Source organism: Suncus etruscus, chromosome 3 (genome assembly GCF_024139225.1).
Source record: "Suncus etruscus isolate mSunEtr1 chromosome 3, mSunEtr1.pri.cur, whole genome shotgun sequence".
In the NCBI taxonomy this organism is placed as follows: Eukaryota; Metazoa; Chordata; class Mammalia; order Eulipotyphla; family Soricidae; genus Suncus; species Suncus etruscus.
Window position 1 is genome coordinate 139,304,966 of NC_064850.1, and position 20,497 is coordinate 139,325,462.

At 39.2% G+C, this 20,497-nt stretch overlaps 1 protein-coding gene and 1 non-coding gene across 2 annotated transcripts in view; both read right to left on the reverse strand.

Annotated features, from left to right (window-relative positions):
• LOC126004480 (serine palmitoyltransferase 1-like) overlaps positions 1-20,497 on the reverse strand; it is a 43,660-nt gene that overhangs the window by 22,334 nt on the left and 829 nt on the right. The window contains exons 2-3 of the mRNA XM_049770901.1: positions 16,723-16,830; positions 14,745-14,839 (exon numbers count right to left, since the gene is read on the reverse strand). Of these exons, the coding sequence (XP_049626858.1) occupies positions 14,745-14,839; positions 16,723-16,830 (203 nt within the window). The remainder of the gene's footprint in view (positions 1-14,744; positions 14,840-16,722; positions 16,831-20,497) is intronic.
• On the reverse strand, positions 2,180-2,343 carry LOC126004704 (U1 spliceosomal RNA). The gene has a single exon (XR_007493967.1). It is a non-coding gene; the product is annotated as a U1 spliceosomal RNA (small nuclear RNA).

Consider the following 20,497-nt stretch of genomic DNA (forward strand, 5'->3'; position numbering starts at 1 on the left):
CAAAAAGAACTTAGGAAAGAAACTTCAACTACTTGGAAATTAAATAACCCACTATTAAACAACCAGTGAGTTGAAAAGGAAAATAAGATAGGAAGTTAAGATTCCTGGGGTTGGAGCAATAGCACAGCGGTAGGGCATTTGCCTTGCATGTGGCCAACCCACGATGGAGCTAGGTTCAATCTCTGGCATCTCATATGGTCCCCGGAGCCTGCCAGGAGTGGTTTCTGACCTCAGAGCCAGGAATAATCCCTGAGCGCTGCCAGGTATGGATCAAAAACAAAAACCAAAACCAAACAAAACCCCAGACATTTATTTTAATGTCTCTTCTCCCCTATCACTTTAACATACAGCCAGGATAATTTGTAAGGTATTTCTCTTTATTCTTCTGGTTGTGAAGCCCTTTCTGAACACATGCCTGCATCAAGTATTTTGCGCTATTTAAAGAAAAAACCATATGGATGATGTCAGATTGTGCAATACAATGATACAATGGAGAGTCACAATGGTCATCCTTGAGCCTATAATGTAACTAATAATTTTAACTGTACTACTTCAAAAGTACAAAATAAATGTTCATCATGAGCTTGTTTTAAAAAAAATCTAAAACAATCAGACAGTCTCTCAGAACAATATAATAAAATTGATATCTGAGACAGATCCGCAGATCCATGTTTAATCTTCAGTAAAGGAGTAAAAAAGTATGAAATTGAGCAAGGAAAGTCTTCAATAAATGGTGTTAGATTAGGGGTTTGATCTAAAAGGGTTTGATCTAGAAAAGAAGGCAGACCACCTACTTAACACCAAGTACAAGTCAAACAAAAAATAGATTAAGATCTCAGTATTAGACACAAATTAAATTATATCAAGGAAAAAAAAAAACTAGGCTGAATACTCCATTAACAGTGTGGCAAAAGGTATCTTCAATGAACCAGAACTGGCCAAGCAAAGATAAGCTTCAAAGCAAACTATGAAGCTTTTCCACCACAAAAGAAATGAGGACCAGAACAAAAGATATCCCACAGACTGGGAGAGAATTTTGGTCCACCATTAATCAAATAAATTATTATTAAAGATATTAAAAGTACTGGTAGGGACTACCCCTGGGCCACATGCCCAGGGGCCAGTGAGTTGGGTCCCGAGGAGGCCTTCAAAGGGGATCCCAGGCTTTCCTCATTTCCCACCTGGCTCTGGAGGGAGGATTTGGGTGGGGGTGGTGAACTTCTGAGCTTCCAGCTCTTGAAGGATCTCTTTCCTTCCTGGGAGCCAGAAGTTTTTGCCAGCATGGGGAATGGCAGCACAAAAGCACAATAGGTGCTGGCTTCAGGAGGTCGCCAGCCACTTTCCTTCTTAGCTAACCCTGTCCATTCTGAAACTGTGAGGGGGCTAGTGACCCCCGCAGAATGTATAAACTTTGGATATCATTGAGTTTAATCTGTTTGTCATATACAGAACGTCTATGCTGTATACTTCCCTTCCTGCCTTGGCTTACGACCCAGAAGCTTATTTTTAGTCCTTTACTCCCTCACTCCCACTGCCCATTACCCACATTTAACCATTTTTACCCTCAGTTCTTGGCTCCCCATGAAGCACATTTTTATCCTCACCCAAGCTAGCTGACAACCAGCTACCAAAGTGAAAAAATAGACTCTCAGGCTGAGAAGAAACAAGTACTCTGTCCCTACTTATCTACTCTCAGTAGCCTCTTGTTCTCCACCTTCCTTCACTATGTAACTGTGTTTGCTACCATACTAGGTTTTTGATTAGTTCCCACTCAAAGGCATTTCCCGATAAGAAACTGATGGGAGTCATTTTGCAGACTCCAGAGGCCAAATCACAGACCAAAGTGGCATCCAGGATACAGCACCCTCTTCCCGACTATTTCTAATGACATAAAAGGGACATGCATATCTCCTTTGAATATCCTAGAAGTATTCCCTTAACTGCTATAACTCTTATTGAATATCCTCTTGCTTGTTTGTTTCTCTGTGATCTGTTCAACAAGGAATTATGGTAAAAGAGTCTTTCGCTTCAGACTTCATGTTAGAACCAAGTTAAGGGGTTGTTGAACTTGTTTCCTCAGCTCCCCAAAAGCACCAACAATACATGGTGGCATTGCATAGGCGCATTAAAATGGGAAAACACTGCATATGCAAACAAGTTATTATCTTTTTTTTTTTTACAGGGGAGAGCACGAATGCAGTCCCCCACTACCACAAATTATGCAGTCAACTTTCCCACATTTGGGGAAATGGCAAGGGTCAGCATACCCGGAGTGCAATGGGTGAGCCTCGTCCTGGGGAAACCACCTTGGTGATCATGGTATCTCCCCTGCCAGGTAAGTATACCAGTTATTATCTAAAAGAGATAGGAACACAAATTTTGTAATGCAGTTAGGCCTTATACTCTGAACACTGGCATAATGACTTGGCTTAGGCCTCCGAAGAATGGGCATTGCCCAACACCTGAAAAACTGCTCATCTACGGAACAACCACAATTGTCTACAACATCACCAGAAGGGAAATCTCTACCAGGGCAGACCCTGCCGCTACACTGGCATTGACTTTACTCACTCCAAGGAGTGTCCCCTTGACACCCAGATGACTCAGCGACAGCAGCAACTTGCTTGCAGGGCAGGATGCACCGCATCTGATGGTGATTGATAAAACTGGAGGACGCTCCACATTGACTTTAATGAAACACAGAAACCACACAGAAATCAGAATCCTTCTGGCACAGAAACCAGAATCTTTACAGAAACCAGACAACAGCAGCAGCTAATGTGTGAAAAAAAATTTCACCGTGACCACAGAGAATGATTCAGGGGTTGGACAACCTAGTACGGCTGGAGCCCAGAGTTGGTCCTATACCAGATAACTTCAGTGATTCTCTGTATTTTAGAACAATGTTTTTTTTTTTCCATTTTACCCATATTTTGCTGGGCCTATGCAAACAACAATTGCCACTCTCACAACCATATTGCTGTATTTTTTTAAACTCTTATCCTTTTTCTTTTTTTAAAGAGATTACTAAACTTTCTGCTGGTGCTATAATGAATTCATTGTGAGTCAATAGTTTTCAAAAAATATTCTTTTCTTTCTCGTCCATCTCTTTAGTTTTACTTTCTTTTTACTTTTTTTTTTTTTTTGGTTTTGGGGCCACACCCAGCGGTGCTCAGTGTTACTCCTGGCTGTCTGCTCAGAAATAGCTCCTGGCAGGCAAGGGGGATCATATGGGACACCGGGATTCCAACCAACCACCTTAGGTCCTGGATCGGCTGCTTGCAAGGCAAACACCACTGTGCTATCTCTCCGGGTCCACAATTTGCTATTTAAAAAAAAAAAACAAAAAAACAAAAAAACAACAACAAAAAAAAAACATGTTGCTTTTGGTCTTTCTAAAATTGTATTATTATCAGTTATGTCAACCATGTAATGCATTTTCTTTAAATTAATTAAAACAACAAAGAAAGTACAATCTTTCCTGACTGCATAGACATACAAGTCTTTATTCAATTTTATCATTAATGTTAATATTTTACTCATTCAATCCTGTTTGCTGTGATATGTCCATTAAATTACAAAATACTGTCTCAAAAATAAATAAATAAATAAAAGTACTGGTAGAACTTTAGAAGAGAAAAAAACAACCAGCTCATCAAAAATTGGAAAGAGCAAGGGAGATGAACAGAAACTTCCTCAAAGACATAAAACAAATGGCCAAAAGGTATACAAAAAAAAAAAAAAAAACCCCAATAGTGCAATATCATCAGGGAAATGCAAATCAAAACAACACGATATACCATCTCAACACCAAAGAGAGTAGCACACATCACAAAAAACAAAAACAGTGTGTGGGTGGTTATTCTTTGTCAGAGGGAGATTGCACAAACACAAAGACACAATGACAGACAAGAGTGGGAAAAGGATTCCAGATCCAAGTCCGTTTATTGATACTCAAGGCCTGGCTTATCTACTTTTTGTGAGCACAGTTCTGCTCGTAAATATGCCGATAGGGGATGGATACAATGGACAGGCCAGAATGTCCAGATAACAGGACCCATTGGCAAGTGGAACAGAATGTCCAGATCATGAGATCCATCTCCATCAGGCCAGGGTGCACTGATAATGGAACCCATCTCAGGCAGGTCGGAATGTCCAGGTAACAGGGACCTTAGCTGAGATAAATTAGACTCAATTTCCCAGGACCAAAATTCTGTGCCTTCTTTGTTTCTATACAAGCCTTAAATCTTAAATGTTTACATTTACTTCTCAAGGCTGCCTCCTTTTAGCACAGTTCTGTGCCTGTCACAAGGCCCTGCATTTCAGCTAAGTTTTCTGCCTGTTATAAGGGCTCCCGGCAACAGTGCTCGTGTAGATGTGGGGAAAAGAGACACCCATTCACGGTTGTTGGGAATGTCGACTGGCCCAGCCTTTCTGGAAGACAGCATGAATACTACTTCAAACGAAAATGCAAGCTTTCATAGAGCCAGCAATTCCACTCCATGATGTCTACTTCAAGATCCCCCAAAAATGATTCCAAAAAAAAATTTGCATCCCTATGCTCCTTGTAGGATTATTCAAACTAGCCAGAATCTGTAACAACTCAAGTGCCCAAGAAAAAATGACTGGATCAAGAAATTGTTGGACATAGGCACAATGAAGTACTTAGTTGGCTATAAAAAAAAAACTGAAATCGTGCAATTTGTTGCTATATAGATAGAATGATCTCTTCTATGTGGGTATAACAATACAACAAGGTAGGAGAACAACAAATGCTCAAAGGCAATAGGAACTGAGAATTAGTCTTCAATAGGAAGTTTACTACCGGGGAGAGGTGGGAAGGAAACTAGGAACCACGGGGACAAAATGTGAGGGTGTGGAGAGGGACTATGTTACTTATAAACCCTCCCATTAACAGTAATGTAAATCACAGTGCCTTAAGTAAAATTACAGTGGTATTGAAAAAATTGGATATTTAACCATTAATTCTAGTAGGTTACCATGACCTGCTGAAATAAAAAAGGAAAAGGAGATAGGATTTCAAAATGGAGAAATAGAAAGTCTTTGATTTGGGTCTGAAAACCTGCTTAAAATTGAAGTAACTAAATAATAATGTACTTCACTTCCAGGGCTGGAGAGACAGTATAATGGATGCTTGTCTTCCACTGACCAGGGTGTGATAACATCTCATGTTATCCCCAGAGCACCACTGGAAATAATTTCTGAGTGCAAAGTTATGAGTCATCCATCCTCCCCCCAAAATAAGAAAAAAAGTACCTTGATGGGTACAGAACAAGTTACCATCTTCCTATTTATGAGTACTTAAAAATATTTACAGGAGGAAATGTCTTCAATAATTGAATATGTTCCTGGGGCCATGAGTGATAGATAGCAGTAAGGCATTTTGCCTTGCACGTGGCCAACCCAGGATGAACCCAGATTCAATTCCCAGCATCCCATATGGTCCCCCAAACCTGCCAGGAGTGATTTCTGAGCACAGAGCCAGAAGTAAACCCTGAGTACCGCTGAGTGTGGCCCCCAAAACAAAGCAAAACAAACAAAAAGAATCGAGTATGTTCCTAATACTGGTTAATGTTGGAATGATCTTTAGTTTGGGGTGAAAGGGTCAGGTACACAGAAGCTGGGCTAGGACAGGAGCTCTCGGCTGTGGCACACTAGCTGCAGATAGGCCATGCTCTAAAACAGTACTGAACTACTGACAGGTGACTTTAGCTTTTCAGTTGTAGCCTAACCAACTCTGTTGTTTGGGCCCACACCAGTTGTACTCAGGAGCTATTCCAGGCTATGCTCAGGAGCAAGCCCTAGTAATGTTCAGGGAACTTGAACTGGCAGCATGCAAAGCAAATGCCTTATTCCTGATATGATCTTGCTGACCTAGCAAGCCTATTTTCACTAACAGGGACTGAACAGAACAGCAAATACCAGGAGGTTTGAAAGAGGACAAGGGAAAAAAAACTGCAAAGCATTTTGGTGACACGTAAGCACTGTGCACTGGGCACTGTCTGTCTGCTCGAGTGCTCCATAAAATGCACTGCAGTCAGAAAAAAGTTAAATTGCTAACCTTGGTCTTAAAAAAGAATTGGTTTCCTCTAAGAACAGTACCCAAAAATGCTGAGAAACTAGAGAACAAACAAATGACCACTTGTGAGCTGAGTGAAGTACAACTAGTAGGATGCTCGCCTTGAGTTTGGTCCCCGGCATCCCATAAGGTACCCTGAGCATCGCAAGAAGAGATCCCTGAGTACAGAGCCAGAAGTAAGTCCTGAATACCACTAATATGCTCCCATCTCTTCCCCACCCCCCCCCAAAAAAAAAAACAAACATAAAAAGGAAACTATTTTGCTTGGACTGAGAAATTAAGCTTGCCTTTCATGCAATCTATTCTGGTTCAATCCCTAGCATCCGATATGGTCCCCTTAACCCAGCTAGAAGTGGCATTGAGCTAAAAACAGGAAACAAGCATGGTGCACTGCCAAACATAACCTCTTAAAAACCAAAAAGCAGAACTGTGTGAAGTGAAAGATGTCAGACAAATGGTCACCCACTTGTAAGACTACTTTGACAGGAAATGATCTGATTAGGTGAATTAATAAGGAAAGTGAATTAATGGTCACCAGAGGCTGGGGAGAGAGGAAAATGAAGGACTACTAGAATGTATGAATTATTTTTATGGGTTGGAGAAGGTATTCTGAAATTAGAATGAGATAATGTACAACTCTGAATTAGCTAATCTCCACTTAGATGCCACATTAGAACTACACTTCAATGAAGTTGTTTTAAAGACAAAAGAAACAACAATCCATGTTAACTAAGTCTGCTTTCTTTTGTATCAACTCTACTCAAATATAAAGAAATATTATACAATTGAAAAGTAACAATAAATGTATAGAAAGCAACAAAAATTCAAGTTTTCCCTGAAGCACTTGCAAATTACGTGCCATTGGTTATAATTAAATGGTGCTACTTTTTTTAGTGCTCAGGGATTACTCCTGGCCCTATGCTGAGAAATCACTCCTGGCAGCCTCATGGGATGCCGGGATTCAAATGCCTTACCTCCATGCTATCTCTCTGGCCCCGGTGCTACATATTTTTAAGTAATGATGTAAAATATCACCACTGAGAAAGTATAAAGCACTCTAGTTATGAGTAACAGCAGGAATTATTTTCCAAAGAAATAGATCAAATACTCTAGAAATTCATATAGAACAATAAAACTCCAAGAACAGCTAAAGAAATCATTGGCTAACAATGGCCTCCTGAGCTGACCACCTAGTCCAGGAGACCGAGATCCCCCCATGCCAAACTGGTCTTCAGTTTGGCAACTGGGCTCTGGGGGGAGGGGGGAGGAGGGAAACTCCTCCCATATTCATACTGGACGCCCTGCAGCGGTGTCTTTTCTTACTAATACTCATTTTTATAACCGCGCTGGCGCAAATGTGCCCACGCGACAAATATACTTTTTAAGCAATATACTTTTTTTAAGCATTATCTAAAAATGTTCTTCATTCTAGACGGTTCCTAGGAAAGGTAACTGAATACCAAAGATTTGGATGATAACACTCAAATAGATCTTTAAAGTCAGTCTTTATGGACGTGACTTTCCATACTGACTCCAAGCCATAATCACAAACAATTCATATATATGTATTGTATAAAGCCCCTGTCATGTATTGCCTCTCCCCTACCCATGTCTCCTTTATCCCCTCATTTTTCAATCCTGATCCGTTATGTTCCCCTAATTTAACCCTCTTTACCCTCAGTTCCTAACTCGGTAGGCACCAAGATTGACCTCCTGCCCCAACACACCAAGGATGGTTTAACATATGGAAGTCAATCAATGTTATACACCATAGCAACAAAAGGAAAATAAAATTCATATGATCATATCAATAGATGCAGAGAAAGCATCTAATGATGTTGATAAGATCCAACACTCATTCATGATGAAAATTTTCAACAAGATAGGAATGGAAGGAACTTTTCTCAATATAGTCAAGGCCATCTACCACAAGCCAATGGCAAATATTATCCTCAATGGATATAAACTAAAAGCCTTTCCTCTAAAATCTGGTACAAGAGAAGGCTACCCTCTCTGACTACTCCTATTCAACATAGTACTGGAAGTACTTGCCATAGCAATTAGGCATGAAAAAGGTATCTAGGGCATCCATTTAGGAAAGGAAGAAGTCAAGCTCTCACTGATTGCAGCTGACATAATACTATATTTAGAAAACCCTAATGACTCTACCAAAAAGCTTCTAGAAACAATATTCTTATAGAAAACGGGAAAGCTACAAAATTCACATGCAAATGTCAATGGCCTTATACATAAGTAATGACAGAGAAGAAATGGGCATTAAAAAAACAATTCAATTCACATTAGTGCAGTGCTTCTCAAATAGTGGGGCATGCCCCAAGGGGGCATGTTTGACCTCAACAAACACTGTCATAACAAGCTAAGCCTGTGTTTATGTCTCTGTTTGTCTCTGGAGCTGAGAATAGTCATGTCCTGCTTCAAACCCCACTTCGAAAGGCTATGCATTGCAAGACGTGCTCATTGTAGCCTTTAATCCAGACATCACCTCTGATTAAAACATCAGCTCAAATTATTTTATATATTTTTGTTTTGCAGGTTAGTTTTTTTTAATAAAGATACTATTTACAGTCATGTGGGGGGGGGCACGAAAAATGCTTTCTTCTTTATAGGGGAGCATGACAGAAAATAATTGAGCAGCACTACATTAGTGCCACACAAACTCAAATACCTTGGAGTCAACTTAACTAATGAGGTGAAGGACCTATAAAAAGAAAACTACAAAATCCTGCTTCAAGAAATAAGAGGACACAAGGAAATGGAGACATATACATTGTTCATGGATTGGGAGGATTAACATTATTAAAATGGCAATACTCTCCAAAGCATTGTACAGTTTTAATGTAATTCCTCTAAGGATACCCATGACATACTTCAAAGTGGATCAAACACTCCTGAAATTCATTAGGAAAAATATACACCCACAAATAGCTAAAGCAATCCTTAGGAAAAAGAAGAGGGAAGGCATCACCTTCCCAACTTTAAATTGTACTACAAAGCAATAGTCATTAAAACAGCATGGTATTGGCATAAGACAGATCATCCGATCAGTGAAATAGACTTGAGTGTTCAGAGAACGTTCCTCAGGCAAAGAATCAATCTTGATAAATGGGAAAGAAAAGCAAATTGGAGCAAGGAATGCTTCTTCAACAGGTGGTGCTATGATAACTGATCAGCCACATGCAAAAAAGTGAACGCAGACCTCCATCTAACACCTTGTACAAAGTTCAAATCCAAATGCATTAAAGACTTTGATATCAGACCCGGAACCATAAGGTCTATTGAAGAACATGTAGGTAAAACACTCCATGACAATGAGACCAAGGCATCTTCAATGAGGAAACAGCAGTGTCCAAACTAGTGGAAGTGGAGATAAATAGATGAGATTATATTAAACTGAGAAGCTTCTGCACCTCAAAGGAAATAGTAACTAGGATACAAAGCCACCCACAGAATGGAAGAAACTATTCACCCAATACCCATCAAATAAGGGGCTAATATCTATGATATACAAGACAGAACTTAACAAGGAAAAAAAATCTAACCTAAAATCTAATATAATTCAAATACCTAATCTAAACTAAGAAAATGGGAAGAAATGAAGACACTTTCTTAAAGAAATACAAATGATCAAAAGACACATAAAAAGTGCTCCACATCACTAATTATCAGGGAGATGCAAATCAAAACAATGAGGTGCCATTCTCAAGCCACAGAGACTGGTATACATCACAAAGAACAAAGACAATCAGTGCTGGTGGGGATGTGGGGAAAAAGGAACTCTTATTCGCTGCTAGTGGGTATGCGGTCTAGTCCAGCATTTTTTTTTCCCCTAGTCCAGCTTTATGGAGAACAATAAGGAGATTTCTCAAAAAACTGGAAATTGAGCTCCCATATGATCCAGCAATACCACTCCTAGGGATAGACCCTAGGAACTCAAAAACACAATACAAAAATGCCTTCTGTATATCTATATTCTTTGCAATATTCACAACAGCTAGAATCTAGAAACAACCCAGATGCCGGACAACAGATGTTAGCTAAAGAAACTGTGATACATATACACAATGGAATACTATGCAACCATCAGGAAAAATGAAGTTATAAAATTTTCCTATACATTGATGGACATGGAAACTATTCTGATTGAAATGATTCAAAGGGAGAGAGATAAAACCAGAATAATTTCATTCACCTATGGGTTTTGAGAAAAATAAAATATAGTATTGTAATAATTCACAAGGAAAATAGAGATGAAGGCTGAAGGACCGGTCCATGATATGAAGCTTACCACAAAGACATTGATGAGTGCAGTTAGAGAAATAACTACACGAACAACTAACATGACAATGTCAGTGAGAGAAATAGAATTCCTGTCTTGAATACAGACAGGGTGTGGGATAGGAGGAATATGAGGAACACTGGTGGAGGGAATGTTGGACTGATAAAAGAGGGTGTTCTTTTTTTTTTATACTGAAACCCAACTACAAACACTTTTATAATCATGATGTTTAAATATATTCATTTAAATAAAACTCAATACTGAAAATATTGCAAACCGTGTCTAAAAGAAACAGAGAGAGAGAGAGAAAGAGAGACAGACAGAGACAGTGACAGATTCAGGGACAGAAAAAATTGTCTGCCCCATTGCAGGCATGGAGAGTGGGGAAGGGAAACTGGGTACAGTGATGGCAGGAAATATGCACTGGGGAAAGGTGTTGTACATTGTTTGACTGAAACTCAATCATGAAACTCAATGCAATTGTGATTAAGAATCCAATTGTATTACGAACAATCTTTGTAATCATAGTATTTTAAGAATGAAATCAGAGGCAAAAGAGATAGTATGGTGGGTAAGGCAATTGTTTTCATGCAGCTGACCTGGGTTTGATCCTCAGCATCCATTTTGGTCCCCCGAGTACCACCAGGAGTAATTCCTGAGTGCAGAGCCAGTAGTAACCACTGACTTGCAGGTGTGACCCAAAACTAATCAAACAAACAAACAAACAAAAAAAAGAGTAAAAGCAATGTAATGATGTATATGGTTTTGAAAACCTCTACAGATTGTTCTTAATGTGTATTAACCTAAGGGAATAAACCAAAAGCAACCAGTGAGAAACAAGGAGCAAACTCCTAAGCTGATGATGGTAATAGAATTTTCCAAGGCCAGCCTGGCAATAGTTTAACCCAGCAACCAGTCAGGATTAGAGCAGGACAACAAAGTCATAGAAAATTTATAAAAAATATATGAACCCAGTTACTTTCAATTGTTTGATACCTGTGAACCAGCACCAGTCAGACTGTGGCTTAAACACACTGCAATGTCTGAGAAATACATGTGAACATTCTGGAGGGATATGCAGGAAGAATATAATATGAATAAGCACAGCGTGGATGGCTGACCAAGATTTTTGAGAGTGAAAGGTGCTATTTCTTATGCTTAATAACAGACACTTATTTGGCCTATATACGAATCTCCCTTCTGCTGTATTAAGTGTGTATATAGTCGGACCTTTTACACACATAAAGATTTTTACAGGCAAATATAGCCTCCATTAATTTCTCTTTCCCTGGAAAACCCAGCACCAAATTATATCCAAAAACAACTTTATTTCTCTTTGTCTTCTATATCCCCTTGCAGTTTTTGTCTTCTAATGCCCTTGCAGTTTTAAACGAAAAGTAACATTCTGCCTTTTGGACATCGCTAAAAGACTTTGAGCATTTGCTAACTAATTCTTGCCTCAGAACTTACATCCAAAGTTTTGTCCAGGAAATAACATTGGGCCATTGAGAAAACCTTCACCAGGTAGATTTGCATCTCTTCCAGATAAGTTTGATTTTTCCTAAAAACCATTTCTTAGTCAAAATCATAGAGTTATCTGTATTAGCCTCTAAAACAAAACATCTTCCCTTTTAAAATAGGAAAAACTGGCTCCTTGCAAATTCCCCTAATCAGTATTGACATCTAGGACTAGCCAGACAGGAATTGCTTTAAGATGTTAAAATTTATCTTTTCTTTCCTTCTTTCTTTTTTTTTTTTTTTTTTTTCTGGTTTTGGGTCATACCCAGCAGCACTCAGAGGTTACTCCTGGTTCTATGCTCAGAAATCACACCTGACAGGCTCGGGGGACCATATGGGATGCTACGATTTGAACCACTGCCCTTCTGCATGCAAGGCAAACACCCTACTCCATGCTATTTCTCTAGCCCCTTATCTTTTCTTTTTAACTCTGGATTCTTACTTGAAATGTATGTACTCATCAGGAGCCAAGTTAATTTTTTTGGTTTTATGTTTACAAGAGTTATGTTGTGATTTAACATAAGAGCATTTTCTTTGTGCCATAAATAAACTGTGGCTGGCCAGAGATACAGCATGGAGGTAAGGTGTTTGCCTTGCATGCAGAAGGTCGATGGTTCAAATCCCGGCATCCCATATGGTCCCCTGAGCCTGCCAGGAGCAATTTCTGAGCATAGAGCCAGGAGTAACCCCTGAGCGCTGCCGAATGTGACCCCCCCACCAAAAAAAACCCCAACCCCCAACCCCCCCAAAACTGTGGCTGGCTAATCCCTCATTTATACCCCTTATTTATCACACTGAATTTAAGAATCTTATTTCTCCCACATGCATTATGTGGTCTCTCATTCGTTCATAAGCCGTTCGTGCATCCACTCTCCTTGAGGAATTTAAAAAAGTTCTCTAACGCTACTGGACCAAAGTTAGTCCATGGAAAATAAGAATGAGCAGCAGAAACAAGCAAGCAAATGAATGAAATTTTCTACAGGGAAACTGAAAGGTGTTAAAAAAAAAAGAACAACTTGGGGCCGGCAAGGTGGCGCTAGAGGTAAGGTGTCTGCCTTGCAAGCGCTAACCAAGGAAGGACTGGGGTTGATCCCCCAGGGACCCATATGATCCCCCCAAGCCAGGCGCAATTTCTGATCGCTTAGCCAGGAGTAACCCCTGAGCATCAAACAGGTGTGGCCCAAAAAACCAAAAAAAAAAAAAAAAAAAGAAAAAAGAAAAGGAAAAAAGAAAAACTTGATTGCAGAGCACAAGCTTAACAATGATATAAAGAAAATTCAAGGAACCTACTCCTTAAATTATCTAAGAATTAGATATATTTAGATAAATAACCTACACCTTAAATATATCTAAGAATACATGATGTCCTGCATTCTGTGGGGAAGGAGGAGGATGGAAAAATTGCACCTAATTTGGAGTGTGGGGGTAAGTGCTGGGGCACAAAACAGCCACTGCCTACACCAGGCTGTTGTATTTGTGGTAAAGCAGTTTTTCCAATATGCAGGAGAGGAGAAAAATATGATTTCTTATTTTAAAATAGATTTACATTGAGAGCACAAAAAATTTTCACGTTGGGCTTAATGATAATACAGCAGATAAGATACACGCATTGTATGCAGCTGACCCAGGTTTGATCCCTGGTGCCATCTATGGTCTATGTGTCTGTGAGCCCCACTAGGAATGATCCTTGAGCACAGAGGAAGAGTAAGCCCTGAACACCACTGGGTGTGGCCTCCAAAACAAAAATAATTGAAAATTTTAATGATCTTAAATCAGGGTAGTATGTACGTATGTGTCTACTATTTTCTGTACACGTAAAATACATTTTAAGTTAATCAAAATCTGCTAGTCATGCACACTAACAGCTGTACTGTCTCCCAGTTTTCATTTTCATTGTCATAGTAAAATATTATCGAGTACAAACTAAAAATAATATTGGAGGGGTACAAAGATTAATGATCAAATAGGACTCTAAAAAAAGTCCATGCCATCATTTCTACAAGAAAATTTTATACTGGGAATTAAAGTGGTTCGTTTTTGGTCTCCAAAGATTTTTAGTGTTTTATATAAGTTTAAAAAAAATAGATGTTGGGGGGGGAAGAGCAGTGGCACTAGAGGTAAGGTGTATGCCTTGCAAGCGCTAGCCTAGGACGAACCGCCGTTCGATCCCCCAGAGTCCCATATGGTCCCCCAAGCCAGAAGCAATTTCTGAGTGCATTGCTGGGAGAAACCCCTGAGCATCAATGGGTGTGCCCCACCATAGATGTTGGGGCCAGGGAGATAGCACAGCGGTAGGACAAACTAAAAGTAATATTGGAGGGGTACAAAGATTAATGATCAAATAGGACTCTAAAAAAAGTCCATGCCATCATTTCTACAAGAAAATTTTATACTGGGAATTAAAGTGGTTTGCTTTTGGTCTCCAAAGATTTCTAGTGTTTTATATAAGTTAAAAAAAATAAATGTTGGGGGGGCAGAGCAGTAACACCATCCAGGATGGATGGTGACTTGAATCCCAGTGTCCCATATGATCCCCCGTGCCTGCCAGGATTAACTACTGAGTGCCACCAGTGTGACCCAAAAACCAAAAACCAAAAAAAAAAAAGATATTGTGGAGACAGTACAGGATATAAAGTATTTGACTTGCGTGGAATCAATTTGGTTCAGTCTCCTGAAAAAAACCCAAGATGAGTCAGTAAGCAAGGCCTGATGCCAGGCCCACCCAAACATCTCCACCTCAACACCCCTAAAAAAAAATAAACCACTTCATACATTGAGAGTTTATAAGAGAGCAAACCCAAGTCCTTTGGAGGAAGGAAGCCAATTTACCCTGAAAAGATGTTGTAGTTGAATGCAGGATGGTCTTTGGAAACAGGAACAACAAGAGGTTCTGGTTGCCACTCTTCAATTAATTCTTCCTTTTCCTACAGGAGATGAGATGATGAGTAAGCAATATAGCAGATTGCAAGTCAAGGGCAGAGAACCCATCCCTGCAGGCTCATGGCTGTTTACTATTGAGAAACCCCCACAATGAGTAGCTGCCTATCAGTCTAAAGGGTCTTCTTCAACAGAGAGCCTTGTAGGAAACTGGAAGTAAACTGCTAATGATGGGAAAACACAAAGAAACAACTGCAAGACAAAGGAAGAAGCAAGGCTTTAGGTAAGTGGGCTCATTTCTATTTTCAACTATCAGAGAGGCCACACCTTCATTCTGCCCAATCATAAAACCAGATGTACTGTTTCTCTGAACCATCCGTAAAAGGTATTCAAAAATATGGGGCCTATAATTTTGTTCAGAAATTTGCTATACAGAGCCACTTTGAGCCTTTTAAACCTGTGACTTCATTCTAAATATTTAACTATTTTGAGTCTCTTTTCCATTCTTGCTTCAGAAAAAAAAAGTCATTTGAAAATGCAGCCTGGGTGAGACGAAGAGGAGATGAACATGAGAGCCACAGCCAATTCCTGTCTTACACACAGGCCTGTTCTCCTCAGTGTTAATCCTTTTCAATGTTTCTATGTAGATTCTCCCTGCAATGACAGGGCAGGACAAAGGGCAAATTCATCTTTGACATATTCGCCTATTCATTTTTGACATATTCACCTATTCATTTTTGACATATTCATCTTTGTCATGCTCAAGCAATGCAAAAATGTTGAATAAATCATCTACTCCATTTTTTTCTCCCACTGCCTGTGACACATTAGCAGTCAGGAGAAATCTGGAGTGCATGTATGTGTTGGCTGCTTAAGACTGAAGAAACATGTTAAAATCAACACAGAAATCTGTTATTCAAAGAAAGCAGATTCGTGGAACTGAGAAGTACATGTTATTATGTTGCCACCAGTTTTTAAAATCCCTCACACTGATATATTTTTTGGATGGAAAGTAGTGATTATTCAGACTCTGGCTCTAGCTAAGTTTTGCTTTTTGAAGATTACTCTTGAATTCTGTTTAGTTGTCACTGTTCAAAATGTGTTTATGTGTGGAATAATGTTTAAACTATAACATATTAGGAACAATCACGTTCGACTAGAAATTTCAAGGTCACTTAATCATTTATCAGGAGCTCCTAAATACCAAGGAAACTTCTGCCATAGCTGGTCCAATTGTATTTTCAATGCTACTAAAAATCCTCAGAGCATGGAAATCATGTAACGTATCTCTTTTTTTTTTAATGGAAAGAGAAGGGCTATTTGGTCAAGTTTAATTGATCCCTCTGAGATAATCAATGACATATTAAAGGTTATAAGAAATCTTGCAATAATGTTTTTTTTACACTGCTTTATCCATGATTCTCAAACTCATTTACCATGTAATGCTGAACCAGGGTCTGACACACGCAAGCATGCACTGTAACTCATGTACTACTTCCACCCCATCCCACCACTCTAAATGAGAAGCAGAGAAAACTTTGCCAAGATGTCAAAAAAGTGACTTTTCTGAGGACCTCATGTCCATATGGGTACTGAAAATCCAGCAGCTGTTCTTACTTCCTCTTATGATTGTTATATATAACACACATAAAGTATAACTACTTATATAAAAAAATAAAGAAGTATTTTACATACATATAAAATATTATATATGTTATACATAACTTACTTCTTCTATAACTGTTTACCCATAGCAAAGTATCCCCTTGGTACTTACCTCTGGCTTTGCCATTTCATCCCATTTCATTTTCTTACTTCACGTAAAACAGTTTTATGTTGCTGAATTTAAAAGGACTCCCCCAAAAGTTCTTTTTGGGAAAGATGTAGCAACTATAATCATATAACAAATACTACAAATTCCAATTCCTACCTTGAGTGCAAGGTCAGATCGTTCTTGTAATTTGTAAGTTTTAGAAAAAAGAAGTCTGATTATCCAGAGTATCAGAATTCCTTCCAAAATAAGATGGTAAGCAGGAGCCTAAGAGTTGAGTCACAAACAGAAGGAGAGGAAAACAAAACAAAAATTAACATTTCTGAAACCTATACTTCAGTATTATGCATCTAGAATACTACCTTATATGATTTCTAGATTACGTGTACTGAAAATTTAATTTCAAAGTTCCTTTTATTTCTAACAACATAATTTCTCCTACACAGGAATAACTTAAAATAACAACTTTTGATCTCTCTCCTTCCTGGGAGCCGGGAGTCTAGCAGTATGGGGTTCGGCAGGCCCCCGCCATGCCGGAGGCCTTCTTAACCAGGCCTGGGGGGGTGCAGGACCTGGGTAACCCCAGCACCCCTCTACCTCCTTGCTCCAGATCTCCAGGGCTTCCCTGGGCCACATGCCTGGCAAGCCAGTGAGTTGGGCCCCTGGGTGGAGCTTGAAGGTACCCTAGGCTTTCCCCCATTATCCATTCAGCTCCTTAGGGAGGGACTGGGTGGGGCTCTGAACTTCTGGCCTCCCAGCTTCTTGAAGTCACTGGTAATCTCTTTCCACTCTATATTTTCAAAATCGCGCTGGGGGGGGGGGGCGGGCTACCACACCTCCGCGCTCAAGAAACATTAATAGTACTCACTATCATTGATTTATGTTTTTATGTATGCAGAATGTCCATTTTGTACTCTGCCCTTTTGCATACGCCTTCAAAAAACCGTATTTCTCTTTAACTTCCTTAACCCCTATCATCATTACTCCTTATTTACCCTTTCTAACTTAAGTACTATAGAGTCCTAAGTCACAGACCAAAGTGGTGCCCTGGAGTTAACACCCACCCAACTATTTTAAAAGGCATAAAAAGGACACTTATGTCTCTTCAACATTTTATGGGTGTTTTCTTTGATGGCTATAACTTTTGCTGAATATTTTCTTAGACAGTGACGATTCCCCCCCCCCATTTTTTTTTATCTTCTCTTTGTGAACTGCTCAATATGGAATTTGGTGTGAAAGAATCCCTCAGTTTAATGCTTATTTTTGAACCAAGTCATGGTTATTGTTGGAAATGTTCTTACGCCCCCATATACTCTGATAGCGCCACGTTGCTTTATTTCTTGTTTGCTTAGGCACACTAAAACGAGAAAATACTATACATACCAATAAGTTCTTATCTAATAGAGATGGGAGCACACAAATCTTGTAGTGCAATGGGACCTTACACCCTGAACATTGACATAAAGACTTGGCACGGGCCTCAGAAGAATGGGCATTCTCCATTCACCCCTGATCTAAAGAAGACATCTACAAAACATCCAAGGTGGTATATAACATCACCTGGAGGCATTCCTCTACCAGGGAAGACCCTACAGCTGCTCTGACATCAATCTACTCATAAGAGACTTCCCTTAACACTGAGAAGACTTAACAAGAACAATGACCTGCTTACTGGACAGGGCTTGCTGTATTGCCCCTTAATGGTGAGGTTTGTCTATAACATCACCTGGAAGCAATCCTCTACCACGGAAGACCCTACCACTGCTCAGACATCGACCTGCTCAAAAGAGACTCCCTTTAACACTGAGAAGACTTAACAACAACGACCTGCTTACAGGACAGAGCTTCCTGCATTGCCCTTTAATGGTGAGGTGAAACGAGAAGATGCTCCACATCATGACTTCAATGTAGGATATGCAGATTCCAGGATCTTTAATACAGAAACATGATACCAACATCAGAGACTGTGTGAAAAGTGTGTTGGCACTACGGACAATGTCTTGGATTGGAGGATAACTTGCCTGGAGCCTAGAGTTTGTCTTATGCCAGGAAACTTCAGGGGTAGGATCTCTTTGTATTTAGGCCAAGGTTATTTCTTTCCATGCCTCTCATATTTTGGTGGGCTAATGCAAACAACCACTGCCACTTTAACGCCGTTTTTACTGTGCTCCTTTGACTCTAATCCTTAAAAAAAAAAAAAAAAAAAACACTTAAAATTTGAGGTTAAGCTAATATACAAGTACATGGAAATGTAAAAAAATACTATGCCTCTAATGTTTAAGGAGTTACGTAAGTTTTATGGCTTTAGATTGCCTTGTGTGCTATTAAGAAATATAATGTGTTACAATCTGGGGACTTGAGGGACAAAGTAGTTGTACATGGATTCTGTTTTATTTATCTTAACGTTCTTTGGCTGAAAGTTCAAAGTTAAGATATCAACAAGGGGACTTGTCCTGAGAATTACGTTATGGGTGATTGTCCTTCCACTGGAACTTTACCTTGTCCTCTTTCTTTGCATCTTTTGTTCTCATAATTCAAAATTAAAAAATTAAAAAAAATAACTTTAAAACAAAAATTCAAATGAAAAAAATTGACAAAATTATTAGTATTTCACACAACACCATATTTCAGGTTAATTAATATTTTTAGTGAAGCAAGATAATTTTTATTGAATAAAATTTATTTATGAAGATCCAGGTGGTAGGGAAGGGAGGAAATACATAAAGAGAGACTACAGGCTGCTCCAGAGTGGCAAAAGCCAGCAAAAATAGACAAACTAGTTAGATACCTGTCCAAGGGAGAACAGGGGTCTGAAGAGAAACTCCAGGTAACTGAATTTTTATGACAGGAAAAGAACTGTAATAAACATTTCAGTTTTCCAAGTCCTCGACCACTCTCATTTATTCAGAATGAGAAGATTTATTTAGAAATAAGTCTCCATAGTTTTTCACAAATTTTCTTTTCAAGCTACATCTAGCAGTGCTCAGGAGCTTCTCCTGGCTCAATGCTCAGGGGAAGGTCTGGGATAGTTCAGGGGAGCAAGTGGTGGGTGGCCAGAGGTCACATACTGCAGAGTCCACTGAACTATCTCAGGCTCGAGTTTTCAAGTTCTTTAACTAACTAACTAACTAACTAACTTCCTTCTTTCCTTCCTTCCTTCATTCCTTTCTGTGGGGGTTGTGGGAGTTGGAGGTAGGGTGGGTCATTGGTTCACACAGTGAAGCACACAGTAATCAGGCATCAGTCCTAACAGCTTGGTGAACCGTAAATATTGTCAGGTATTAAACTGAGGTCAGCTGTGTGAAAGGTAAGCCTTCTACTTAACTAGTATTATGGAGTATTATTGCTCCAGTACTAGTTTCCACAGTTCTTAAAAGTTTTACATATTCTACTGTATGTTCTGCATCCTTGATAAGCCTCTTTAAATCCATTCTGGAATATTACAGAGGGGGAAAAATTCAAAGGAATAGTAAGTTTCCTTTCTACCATAGTTTCCAAGAAGTATGTAATATGGCAGGGAAATATTTGTGTGACATATAAAAACATAAAACACTAAATATTTGGATGGCAAAATATAAATATAAGCGAAGAAAAACAAACACATCATATCATCTATGTAAACTCATAGATTAGAGATTTGGTTAGCCAACAGCTGTGGATAATTAAGTTACCTACTTGAGATCTTTTAAATATATGCTTTCAAGATAAAGATCAGGCTGGCTTTTGTTTCTTTTTCCCCACAAACTAGACATACTAGCTAATCAGAAAATCATTTAAAAGGACTATTTTAGATATAAAAAACGCAAAACATTTTCAGACACAAGGGATGCTGGGGGAGCATGTGCTGGGGATCTCCCTGGATAAGGTGCATACATAAAAGCGCCCAAACACCAAACCAGCTCCATAGCCAACCCATCAAATGCTCTTTAGATTT